The 14,045-nt window shown below is 37.5% G+C and overlaps 1 protein-coding gene across 5 annotated transcripts in view; it reads right to left on the reverse strand.

Annotated features, from left to right (window-relative positions):
- Positions 1-14,045, reverse strand: part of HERC1 (HECT and RLD domain containing E3 ubiquitin protein ligase family member 1) — a 187,792-nt gene that overhangs the window by 105,634 nt on the left and 68,113 nt on the right. For all 5 annotated transcript variants that reach the window (XM_027569669.2, XM_027569671.2, XM_027569670.2 and 2 more), the window contains exons 13-18: positions 12,008-12,133; positions 10,653-10,874; positions 5,733-5,885; positions 5,475-5,607; positions 3,867-4,058; positions 740-961 (exon numbers count right to left, since the gene is read on the reverse strand). In XM_027569669.2, coding sequence (XP_027425470.1) covers positions 740-961; positions 3,867-4,058; positions 5,475-5,607; positions 5,733-5,885; positions 10,653-10,874; positions 12,008-12,133 — 1,048 coding nt within the window. The remainder of the gene's footprint in view (positions 1-739; positions 962-3,866; positions 4,059-5,474; positions 5,608-5,732; positions 5,886-10,652; positions 10,875-12,007; positions 12,134-14,045) is intronic.

A 14,045-nucleotide genomic window follows, 5' to 3' on the forward strand; every position in this document is an offset into this window, starting at 1 on the left:
GCACTCTCTCAGTCTCTTTCACCCATCAGAGGAACAATGAATTTTAAGTCAGTAAGACCACATAGGCTATCTAATCAGCTCCTTATTTTATGGATCAAAATTACAGGTCCAGAGAGATTAAAGGGCCAGTCCTAAAACAACCAGATCACCTGTTCAGGAACTGGAGAAATCTTCATGTTCAGACAGTCTGAGAGACAGCCTACCAGCAAAGAAGATAAATGGGAGATGAGGCAGGAAAGAGAAACCCCAAAGGCACCATAAATGGGGAGGAAAAAATGTGGAAACGTACAAGGTAACACCAGCATGAAAGCAGGATAGGCTGGGAGGAGAAGAGATTGCCACTCACATCTGGGAGGTGTTTAAAAACTGAACACTGGCAAGTCCTGGTAACCTTACAGAGCTTTACATTCTATGAAGCACTTTCATAACTTCCAAGCCCCAGAAAACAAGGAATCAAGCATATTCCCACTTTTATAAGTTAAATGACTTGCCAAAAATGAGTGATAAATGACAGGGTGGGACGAGACCTACATTGCCCAATTTGGAGGCTCTTTTCACTACACAGTGCTGCAGGATTTAACTTCTAAGGGCTCCAAGTCACAATCTCAGATCCCCCACCCAGCTAATGTTTCACTTGTTTGCTATCAGTTCTCTATTCAGCAAACCCAGAATAAGAGAAATCTCCAAAGAAGTTACAAACATAAGGATGTATTTTAAACACTGTAGAGAAGCACATTACCTAACTGAGGGGTGTCCATTTCTACACCATCACTAAAAAGCGGTGTTTTCATCCAATATGCAGTGTCCTGTTCCTCTGGAGACACAGGGGAGCCCAGAAGCATACCACCAAGACACCGCCCAATAAGGAGAGCAATTGTTCTTTCCAGATCCACAAGCCACACCCAGGACTGGGCTGGCTGAGGTAACGGCATGCCAGCAGGATCAATCAGTTCTGGCCCTCCTAAAGACAAAATCATTAGTAATTGTGTCTTATCTGGTACTCAAGAGTCTCAATCTTTCTCATTTCTATTGCATTGCAATAAGACAATGAAGCAAACTAATTTTACATTGAAAACATAAATTATAACACTAACCGCATATATTCTCTTTACTAGGCTAACTTAAAATATATTCAAATGAGTTTGCCATCAAATAAATTTCCCCTGTGGAGTTACTAATTTTAAGACAAACATTAAAACAGTATCTATGACAGAAATGTCCCAAGGGATTCTATTCCTACTTTTCATTATCCAGATCAAATTTCACCATAACAGTGAGTACTTGAGGCAGCTCACCCCTCCAAAATCAATACAAGAATTGATCTAGTAAAATGACACTTATTATTGTTTAATGTTTTTAAGGCCCAAATTCAGAACTGTCTTGTACTAAAATCCAGATCCATGATTTCTTATTATTCATTCTTCACTTAAAAAAGAAAAACTATTGGGGTGCCTGGGTGGCTCAGTCATTGAGCGTCTGCCTTCGGCTCAGGTCATGATCCCAGGGTCCTGGGGCCGAGCCCCGCATCGGGCTCCATGCTCAGCGGGAAGCCTGCTTCTCCCTCTCTCACTCCCACTGCTTGTGTTCCCTCTCTCACTGTGTCTCTCTCTGTCAAATAAATAAATAAAATCTTAAAAAAAAAAAAAAAAACTATACTTAGCCATAAAGATAGGAACGATGTCAATCAAATCATTTAAGAAAAACAAAGAAGATCAACAAATCCAAAAACTAGTATTTAAAAAGACTGATAAAATGGACAAACTTCTTTTTTTGTTTTTTTGGGGTTTTTTTAAGATTTTATTTATTTATTTGACAGAGAGATAGAAAGAGAGCACAAGTAGGCAGAGTGGCAGGTAGAGGGAGAAGGAGAAGCAGGCTCTCCGCCGAGCAGGGAGCCAGATGCGGGACTCGATGCCGGGACCCCAGGACCATGACCTGAGCCGAAGGCAGCTGCTTAACCGACTGAGCCACCCAGACACCCCTAAAATGGACAAACTTCTAATAAAAGATGGCATAAATTCAAATATTAGGAATAAAAAAGAGGATGTAACCACAGTTACACTAGGAATTTTTTTTTTTTTTTTAGATTTATTTATTTATTTGACAGAGAGACAGCAAGAGAGGGAACACAAGCAGGGAGAGTGGAAGAGGGAGAAACAGGCCTCCTGCCCAGCAGTGAGCCCGATGCGGGGTTCGATTCCAGGACCCTGGGATCATGACCTAAGCCGAACGCAGACGCTTAACCAACTGAGCCACCCAGAAGCCCCTACACTAGGGATTTTTAAAAAACCGTTGAATACTATGAACAATTTTATGCCAATAAATTTGAGGGTCCTGGAATCAAGACCCACATTAGGCTCCCCACTCAGCGGGAAGCCTGCCTCTCCCTCCCCATTGGCCTATCCCCCAGCTCATGCTCTCTCTCATGCTCTAGCTCTCTCTCAAAAAAACAAATAAAATCTTTAAAAAAAAATTTGAAAAACAACAAAATGACATTTTCTGGAAAAATATCAACTTCCGAAATGGATTTGAGAAGAAATAAAAAGCTAGAAAAGAAAAATAACTACTAAGGAAAGAAAATTAATAGCCAGAGTCTATCTAAATGCCAGGGCCAGGTGGTTTTATAGATGAAGTCTTCTAAACCTTCAAAAAAAGATATCCTCTATCTTACACAAATCATTTCAGAGCAAAGGGAAAAAAGGGAAGACTCCAAACTGATGCTACGAGATTAGGATAACTGTGGTAGTAAAAATGACAAAAGATGCAAAAATCCAAAATAAGATGACATCTAACTTACCTAACACAAAAAGAGTAAATCTTAACAAGTTCTGAGATGCTTTAGAAAAAGAAGAGTCAGCCTGGAATGGCTCCATATAAAACCTAATTAACATCCTGCTACAGTTGTAACCTTGACACCTGACTTCATCTAAATCCAGTTGTCAAAGAACCATATAATGTTAAAGACAGGTCCTCATTGTCATCTTGTCCAATTCCAATCCTTCCAGAAGAAACCAAGGCTTAAGAAATTATAAGCAACCTGCCCTAGGTAATACAGCCACGTCACTAGCTTTATGCCTTAGTCCAGGACTCTTTCTAATAAAACATGTGGCCTCATTTGAAAGGTTTTTAAGACTTGGTAATCAAACTCCTTTAATAGCCTTATGACAGACTTCAAGGGAAAAACACAATGTTTTCTAGACATAGTACTCAAAACTATATCCAACTGAGTATCAAAATCACCATTTTATAAATTAAGACTGAATTCAAGTGTCATACCTAAAATCAGAATGCTATTTCCTATAAAGTTCCTTAACAAAACAAAACAAAACAAAACAAAAAACCCATACACATAAAGAGAGACTCCCAATTTCCATCTTCCACGTTCAGTTATCTATACATCCAACCAAAATACTAAATATTTTACTGTCAAATAGAGATTTAAAACTAAAGATCTTTTCATTTAAGAAATACAACTTTTTAATCAAATCAATCCATTGATTGTAAAATGTGTCACTATGCTGCTGACTGAACTTTGAAAGAATGCTTTCCTATTATCCAATGTAAGATGTATCCTAATTTCAATGATGTCAAAATTTGAAGAAAAAAAAAGTGTCTCAGAATCAACGAAATATACTATTCAAACCTAATGACCATATAAAGACCCTCTTTATGACACTGTTACATATGAGCAACTTCTTGAGTTTTCTCATCTCAGTCGCCCTTTAGGCTACAAATTCTTAGACCATTAACAACCTTACCTTTTGATTATGTGAAACACCCAAGTATCAGACATGACCCACCTGATGCACACAAGAGGAACAACTTTTCCCAAAAGCCTTATTTGTTGTTTTACTACCTTTACTCACCATGAAGAGGCCACTGTAACTCTTGGTCTTCTAAAAGAGCGGCAGCAGGCAGGAGTCTATTAAGGCAATCAAGAGGTGGCAACAAGTCGAGGAGGTAACTCAACAGAGGCCGTGCCACTGACACGGGGAGTAACAGTAGAGAGTTAACAATCTGGCAAAGCATACTGCCTGCAGCTGAGACGTATATCACATCTATGAAGGGTAAGAAATTCAACATGGATCAATTGTTTCAAACTTAAAAAAGAAAAAAACCTAAAAAATACTATTTTAGTCTAGAACTAGAGTATACTAATTCGATAACTCTTTGTTGAACATGTACCTGGTAGCTGATGTGGTATTAGTATTTACTCACTTTCAGAAAGTACCACCAACAGACACTTTGCGGGAAAGCATATAGATCCCTGTGCCAACAAATTCAAAGGATTACAGCTGCTTCCCTTAAAATACATTATGAATTTCTCATTCACAAATTTATCCTCATTTTTAGATTTACTCAAGAAATATTTATTGGGTACAACATACCAGGCACTGTTCTAGGTGAAAGGGAGACAGCCACGAACAAAGAGCTAAAAACTCCTACCCTCATGATCTTTACATACTATATTTTTTAAACCAAATTTAATTTTTTTAAAAAAAATTAAGATCACTTCAAAGCATCTTTTTATCTATACTGGCTTTAAATTAATTTTATTTCCCTATTTCATTGTATTGGGGGTGGGAAGGACCATCAGAGATTAGCTCCATTTGAAGAGATTAAATTTTAAATACCTGTGGAAAGACAAAATGGAGGTGTCTAGTAAGCAATGGTTTTAGTTTCTCAGTTTCTTTCTTTCTTTATTCAGTTGGGGAACTTCAGAGATAAGGTGGTTTCAGAGAGACATACTGAATTTTAGTTGCCTTTGAGACAACCAAGACAAGACACCCAATAGGTAACTAGAAAAGGCTTTGGTGTGATAAAGGAGTTCTTAGCCAGATGCAGATATGGAAATCAATAGACACGTGGTGGTCAAAGGAAATGGGACCAGACCAGATCATTCAGGGAGAAAAAAGGATTGAAGACAAAATTCAGAGGATCTTACACATTAAAGGCCATGTCCAAGGAAAAAGAGCTTATAAGAAACAACTGAAAAAAAGTGATCAGAGTGATATGAGGCAAAACAGGATTGTGACTACACAGAAACCCAGAGACAAGAAAGCATTTCAAGAAGGAGAGCGGAACACTGGCAAATGCTAAAGAAAGGTAAAGAAACAGCATATAAAAATTCACTTTATGCCATTTAAAACTAATCTTTTTTTTCTTAAGAAAGAACTTCTATTTTATTTATTTTTTATTATGTTCAGTTAGCCGGAAAATTAATCTTTTTGAGTATCACTGAAACATCTTTATATTAGGGCTCTTTCATGTCAATTAGCATCTCTGAAAATTAGTCATTATCAATCACTGTTACCATCACTCCCAAACCAAAATCAAAGGGATCTTCAATAGAAAGGGGATTCAAGATCATTCCTATTCCACTCAGAGGTTTCAGGTCTCTTACGGCTTTGCGAAGGCTAAGAATTCTTGCTTTACAACCACTGATTAAATGCCAAATCCAGTACCAAACACACCTCTTAATTTTTCTCCAACGCTGCCATTCCAAGGACTTTCTTTGAGCAAATTTGCAGAGCGTGAATAAATATCTGTGGCATGAGGCAACAAGAGCTGAAGATGTTTATGAAGCAGCGCCACGCTGCTTGAGTTCTGCTGGGGGAAAGTTCTTAAATTACTACTGTGAAAGATTCAAGGTACAGAAATATCATGCTTACCCAAATACCTGAGTTTCAAGGTCCCTGGGAGACCATCATAAAAGGCAAAGAATCACATACCTCACTAATGTTATTGATATGGCAAAATGCCAGCAGCTGTTTCTGCAGTGAACACAGGAGTTCATGAAGATGAGCAGGCTGACTGTTTTCTGAAGATGATGTTCCAAGTAGAAATTTATCACTATTCTTTTCTAGCTCTCCAAAGGCTTGATCCTAAGATGATATATAAATTGAGATTATATTTGAAGTGCTTGAAAACGAAAGTCAAGTCGTACCATAAATGATTCTGACTTAAGAGCCACTGTCTCCTTGGGTGCCTGGCTGGCTCAGATGTTTAACCATCGGCCTTCGGCTCAGGTCATGATCCCAGGGTCCTGGGATCGAGTTCCGCATCGGGCTCCCTGCTCCTTGGGAGCCTGCTTCTTCTCCCTCTGCTTCTCTCTCTCTGTCTCTCATGAATAAATAAATAAAATCTTTAAAAAAAAAAAAAAAAAGAGCCACTGTCTCCTTTTTCCCATTATCAATCTTTAAATTTTTGCACTGTTATTAGCTACTAGCAAAACTTGTAAAGCAATTTCAATGTGTTTTACCATTTAAAAAAAAGTAATACATGTTTCACTACAGAAACTTTGAATATAGAGAAAACAGTACAATACCCACAGACAACATACTTCAACATTTTAATGCAACTGCTTTCCATATCTCGTGTCAAGGTTTTGTTTTCACATGGTTGTGAAAGGACCAACTGAACATTTGAACCCAATTCTCAGAAATTAAATTAGTTTCATATTTTAAAAGAAATAAGTGATGTCAACTATACTTAAATTTAAAAATAGGTAGAAAAAAAAGAAATGGACTAAAGAGAATGACAACTAAATACAGTGTGTGATCCTGCATTTGAGGAAGGGGTTGCTATAAAGCACATTAAGACAATTATAGAAATCTGAATATGGATTGTATAGTAAATTGTATCAATGTTAAATTTTTCTGAATAATTGTTCTGTTGTTATGTAAGAGAATGCCCTTCTTAAGAAATACATGCTTAAGCATTTAGGAATAGTCAGCATGGCATCTGTAACTACTCTCAAATGATTTAGAATACTAGAGATGGTAAAGCTAATTTGGCTGAAGGGTAGAAGGGGGTTCTCTGCTTCTTGAAACTCTTGTGTAAGTTTTAAATTATTTCAAGTTAAAAATATTTTTTAAAAAACTGTTCTTGTAACTTTTCCAAAGAAGACATCCAAATGGCCAACAGACACACGAAAAAGTGCTCAATGTCACTCGGCACGGCATCAGGGAAATCCAAATCAAAACATCAATGAGATACCACCTCACACCAGTCAGAATGGCTAAAATTAACAAGTCAGGAAACGACAGATGTTGGCGAGGATGCGGAGAAAGGGGAACCCTCCTACGCTGTTGGCGGGAATGCAAGCTGGTGCAGCCCCTCTGGAAAACAGTTTGGAGTTTCCTCAGAAAGTTGAAAATAGAGCTACCCTATGACCCAGCAACTGCACTACCCTATGGCCAAGCAATTGTACTATTTACCCCAAAGATACAAATGTAGTGATCCAAAGGGGCACGTGCACCCCAATGTTTATAGCAGCAATGTCCACAAGAGCCGAACTATGGAAAGAACCAAGATGCCCATCAACAGATGAATGGATAAAGAAGATGTGGTATATATATACAATGGAATATTATGCAGCCATCAAAAAACCCCACGAAATCTTGCCACTTGCGATGATGTGGATGGAACTAGAGGGTATTATGCTAAGCGAACTAAGTCAATCAGAGAAAGACATGTATCATATGATCTCACTGATATGAGAAATTCTTAATCTCAGGAAACAAACTGAGGGTTGCTGGAGTGGTGGGGGGTGGGAGGGATGGGGTGGCTGGGTGATGGACATTGGGGAGGTTATGTGCTATGGTGAACGCTGTGAATTGTGTAAGACTGATAAATCACAGACCTGTACCTCTGAAACAAATAATACATTATATGTTGAAAAAAAAAAAAGAAGATAGTAGGAAGGGAAAAATGAAGAGGGGGAAATCGGAGGGGGAGATGAACCATGAGAGACTATGGACTCTGAGAAACAAACTGAGGGTACTGGAGGGGAGCAGGGTGGGGGGATGGGTTAGCCTGGTGATAGGTATTAAAGAGGGCACGTATTGAATGGAGCACTGGATGTTATATGCAAACAATGAATCATGGAACACTACATCAAAAACTAATGATGTGATGTAATGTATGGTGATTAACATAATAAAATAAAATTAAAACAAAAACTGTTCTTGTAAAAAATTTAGAAAATAACAAAACTGTATTTAAAAACAAGTTAAAATCGCCATTTAGTGAACACCCAAAGAAAATCACTACTAATATTTTTTAGTTTATTTCTTTCTGATTTTTGTGACTTTTGCAATTTTTTCGTAATATTGCATACTGTTTTTAATCTTCTCTTTTCCAACAGATTCGTAAATATTATCTGTCTTCACAAATCATGGGTATATAAATTTTAAGGGTCATAATATTCCCTTGAGCGTATACACCATAATTTACCTAGCCATTTTAGATATTTTAAGTTGTTTAAAATTTTTATTTCTTATAAAGATGTGATGAACACCTTTATGCATAAAGTATGGTCTATGTTTACAATATGCAAGACAGAGTCTCAGCACATTTTAAGGCCCTTGCCATATAAACACCATTATAAGCTGCCAAATAAGCACTGCTCTAGATTGAATGTTTGTGTCAACTCAAAATTCGTATGTTGAAAACTAATCCCCAATGTGATGGCATTTGGAGATGGGGCCTTTGGGAAGGGACTAGTGCCCTCATGAGAGAGACCCCCAGAGAGCTCCCCTGTGTGAGGACACACTGCAAGAAGATGGATATCTATGAACCAAGAAGCTGGCACCATCAAATCTGCCAGCACCTTGATCTTGAATTTCTCACCTCTCTAACAGTGAGAAATAAGTCTGTGTTGTTTAAAAGCCACCCAGTCTATGGTATTCTGTTTATAGCAGCCCAAACAGACTAAGACAAGCACCATCATTTCAAAATCTTAGAACATGACAGGGGCGCCTGGGTGGCTCAGTCACAGTTAAGTGTTTGACTCTTGATTTTGGCTCAAGTCATAATCTCAGGGTCATGAGATAGAGTCCCACGTCAGCTTCCACACTGGGCATGAAGCCTGCTTGAGATTCTCACCCTCCCTCTCCCTCTTTCCCATCTCCCCAACCCTCCTATCACACACATTCTCTCTCTTAAAAAAAAAAAAAAAAGTAAAAAGAACATGACAAATTTGGTTTAAATCACTTCAGAAAGAAATAATTTATGATTTTCACCCAAAAGCAGTATTTTATTTCCATTTCCATATAACATACACATTTACCCCAGCCCTAATGACATTAGAAAGGCACTACTTTTTTTCACTAATTTTATCTTTAATTGTAGTAAAATACATACAATATCAAATTTATCACCTTAACCATTTTTGAATATGCAGCTCAATAGTGTCAAATGTGTTCACATCATTGTGCACGTGCCACTTTTAATTATATAAATGCAAGATTATACCTTCCTTTGTAAGAAGGACAAATAAAAGCATTAAGAAAGCTCTGACTCAAGGAGGCTAGATTCTTGCCTAAAGTACACGTAGCAGCTATGCAAGGAGGTGCCCTAACGACGTACCACTAATTACCTGGCAGCAGCTTCTAGTGCTGAAGGCAAAACTATCAAATCACAGTAACTGGAGGATGTTTTCTACCAAAGGACAAGTACATCGAACTGTATCTGTAGTGTTAAGAATTCCATGGGCTTCGCACTTGACAGTGACAGCCAGTCTACTTTGAGAAAGGCACTACTTTCATGCTGCATAAGTATTCCTCACAACTTTGGAAAAAAATGTTCTGTCAATAACAAATGACATTATGACATTGTTCCCATTCCATGTGCAGCCAAACATCAGATCAAATTTATATTCTTAAATCTGAAAGAAAATAATTATATAGGCCCAACTGTCATTCGGATTTAGCGACCCTTTAGTGTGTACCGAATAGAACACTAAGACTTGCACAGAAGAAGATACAGACCTGACCCTGACAAGGTCTAGGAAACAATATGAAAGGATACACAAACCACTCAAAGTTAAGTCACACAGTACACCTTGTCCCTAAAAATTGCTGAAGTTATACCAAGTTATAATTAACATGGTTAAATCGGGTTATTTGGGTAAGGCTTCCCTGAAGAAGTCACAGATTAGAACAAGCTGGAAACAGGTAATGCCATGTCCACGAACTCAGATGAGTGGTGTGTAAGCCAAATGATGAAGGGTCTGAAGGGGTTTTAATTTAATACAATGAGGTTATTCCAGCAGTAAGATGCAGAGAAGAGATCAGCAAAAAGTGACAATAACTACAACACTGTTATTAGCATTAGGTAATGATGTTGTGAGTTAGAATCCACAGAAATGGGGATGGGGGAGTGAGAGATGGATTTAAGAAACACTTAAGAATTAAGAGCATCCTAACACAGGGAAAGCTATAGTGTCCACTGTCTTCTCTCCTACTGATCAGCCTATTCTTAGTAAGTACTAACCACACTGTAATTACAGGATTATATCTGGTAAGGTTAATCCCTTCCTCATTATTCTTCTCTTGCAAATGTTGACAACTATTTTTATCTGTTTATTCTTGAACATTAACATAAGAAAAACTTGGTAAAATTCTAAAAAAAATCTTTTTGGAATTCTCAATTACAAGTCATTTGGCTCCTGCAATATTTCAGAAGCCTGACACATGTTTTCTGCCTCTGGGGAAGTGGAGTCTAGAGTTTTATTTATTTCATATGTATTTAAATATCAAACTACCTCAACCTGAAGCCATCACTATCCCCTCCAAAAAAGAAACAACAAACAAACAAAAAAAAATCCAAGCTTTTTTTTTTAACTATAAAGAAAAAGAGCAACTTACGGTATAAAATCCTAAATTTCTTAAGAGAGTCTTCATCAAAATTTCAGCCAGATGGGTGTCTGGATGGCAGCTCTGAGTGCCATAAGGTTGATCTGACAGGTTTCCATAGCCAGTACACACAGAAGAGAGGTCAGCAGCATCAGAGGGTGAGCTATAGCCAAGTAAGGAAGCTACATGGGTATGATCTTGCAAACTTGTCAGAATGATATCCAGTTGCATTCTCTAAAGAAAAATATTTTCATCAATGAAATACGTACAAATAAGTAATTAGCTTAAAATGCACTTTAAAAGAAAAAAAAGGATCCCACTTAATATCCTGATATTTTAGGAAGTGTATAATTAAAAGAAAAGCTATTCCACTGATACCATTTGGAAAAACGTAACTTACAGCATTCTATTCCTTCTTTTTTTTTTTTTTAAAGATTTTATTTATTCATTTGAGAGAGCGAGAATGAGAGAGAGAGAGAGAGAGCACATGAGAGGGGGGAGGGTCAGAGGGAGAAGCAGACTCCCTGCTGAGCAGGGAGCCCGATGCGGGACTCGATCCCGGGACTCCAGGATCATGACCTGAGCCGAAGGCAGTCGCTTAACCAACTGAGCCACCCAGGCGCCCTCTATTCCTTCTTTTACTATAATACCCAAAACTCTAAGCAAAATGGTATTCTCTGCATAATGATTTTAGGACTTGTAAGAGTAGGAAATGTCAATAGATAAATTATACTATATATTCTTCTACAGACTTTTCAATGTAACTATTTATTCTAATGTTTAAAATAAATCACCTGAAATCTAAATTACTGAAAACTACTCATTGGAGGCATCTGTGGATATGATATTGCCAGTGAGTACCACTTTTCCCCTGAAATCTCTAATTCTACAATTGATAGTTCTACTTGGTCGAGCAAAATGTACTTATTTTAATGTACATAAGATATTAAAAATGGAAAGAATAAGCACATTCATGCCCTCAAATACATTTTCATAACAGTCACCTTCTTTTACTTTTTATATAAGCAATTTTAAACAATGTTCTGGGCATGGAACCAACAGTAGCACATGACCTTGATTTCAACTTAGCACACTATATAAACCAAAACGTCTCTGGTTTGATAGTATAAGCAACAAATTATTAAATTTTAATAATTAGCCCCAAATCATTTAATAGATTATCATTTGCTTCACCTTCATTAGAATTCTGGGAACTCTTCCAGCAGAAAACATTAAATATTAGGATTTACTAAACCCATAAAGTATTATTCCATGAATACATGGTAATCGATAGCTTTATTTCCCTCTCAGTCTATTTCAGTGTCTGTGATATTACTGGTTTACTTAGATACCATGCAAAGGCTCACCTGTCCTTTAGATAAGCTTTCCCATCTATCAGGTCCTTGGGGTAAAAGAGAATGAAGCAATTCCATACGTTCTCGTAATGGAGGTAACAACATGGTTGCTCCCACTGACAGAGTTTCAATTACCACCTAGTATCAAAAAAGAAAAGTGTATTTACGGGCCTACTCCTTATCTTTTTAACAGAAACACATGAAAAATAAATGCACTGACTATTAGGATCATGGAAATCTGAAGAAGGTAGATCACAGAAGTTTGAATAAAGTGACATGAAAAAAGAAAGCAAGCAATCCTTTAGATGTCTTTAAGTAGATTAGAATACGTATTTTATTTTATTATGTTATGTTAATCACCATACATTACATCATTAGTTTTTGATGTAGTGTTCCATGATTCATTGTTTGCATATAACACCCAGTGCTCCATTCAGTACGTGCCCTCTTTAATACCCATCACCAAGCTAACCCACCCCCCTGCCCCCTCCCCTCTAGAACCCTCAGTTTGTTTCTCAGAGTCCATAGTCTCTCATGGTTCGTCTAGAATACATGTTTTGAATTTGCCACTTACAGCTAATCATCATCCAACAAATATTTAGTACCAACTCTATAACATTGGGCCTGGTAAGACTCTGCAAAGTGCTGTAGATGCAGAAATGAACAAGACAGACAGAAGTCCTGCATTCATAAGCCTATAGTCTAGTGGGAAAGAGACCCTGAGCAAGTAATTTTAAGTGTGAAAGGAGTCACATATAGGGAAAGTAAAACGAAGTACAAACTTGAATGAACACACACACAGGTAACTAACATGGCCTATGGGCTCACAGAAGGTCTTCCTAAGAACTGGACATTTAGTTAAGAATTTTATTTTATGTAAAGATTTTATTTATTGGGGCACGCCTGGGTGGCTCAGTCAGTTGGGCATCTGCCTTCGGCTCGGGTCATGATCTCAGGGTCGTGGGATTGAGACCCGCATCAGGCTCCCTGCTCAGCAGGGAGTCTGCGTCTCCCTCACCTCCTAGCTCATGCTCGCTCATGCTCTGTTGCTGTCTTTCTCAAATAAGTAAATAAACTTTTTAAAAAAATTTTATTTATTATTTGAGAGAGAGACAGAAGGCATTAGAGAGAATGAGCACGAGTAGGGAGAGAGGGAGAAGCCAGCTCCCCAATGAATGGGGAGCCCGAAGTGGAGCTCAATCCCAGGACCCCAGGATCATGACCCAAAATGAAGGCAGACGCTTAACCAACTGAGACACCCATGTGCCCCTAAATTAATAATTTTAAAACAAGAAGGACTTGGACTAACAAATATCCAGGTAGCTATTAAGAACAGTTGCATTATCTGAGGCCCCATAATTTCTCAGGGTCATAGCTTCTTTATCACTAAAATGAGGGTGTTGGACTAGAAAAAAGAAACACTTGATTATTAAGAGCTCTTATAAATTTAAAATACAATGGAAGAAATTTTAAAAAACTCAATAGAAGGTTTAGAATATAAAATTAAATTTCTCATAAAGTAGATGGGGGAAAATGGAAAACAGGAAAGAAAACATAAGAAAAATTATGAGGACTCATCCAGGAGGTCTGGTATCCCAATAATAAGGAGTTCCAGAAAGAGAAAACATAGAAAACAATGAAGAGGAAATCAATATACAAAATACTTCAAGCTAACTTCTTAAAACTGAAGACTATGAGTTTTGAAATTAACAGGGTCCACCCAAGTACAAACCACAATGGTTAACAACAGACCCACATCAGTTCATATTATTTTGAAATGTGAGAACACAAAGGACAAATAGAACTTGCTATAGAATCCAGAGAGAAAAGCAGATTTCCATTCATACGATAAAAACCTGAAGAGCACTGATTTTCTGAGTAATAACACTGAAAGCTAGAAGACAATGACTTCTACGGGAGAACAAATTCTTAACAGGAAAATGATTTAGATTAGAATTCTATGCCCTCAACTATTCACGAAGATATTCAATTCACAAACTACTTCATTGTGAGTGTATTTTCAAGGAATATTTTTCCTATCTACCCTCTC

This window comes from Zalophus californianus, chromosome 6 (genome assembly GCF_009762305.2).
Source record: "Zalophus californianus isolate mZalCal1 chromosome 6, mZalCal1.pri.v2, whole genome shotgun sequence".
In the NCBI taxonomy this organism is placed as follows: domain Eukaryota; kingdom Metazoa; phylum Chordata; class Mammalia; order Carnivora; family Otariidae; genus Zalophus; species Zalophus californianus.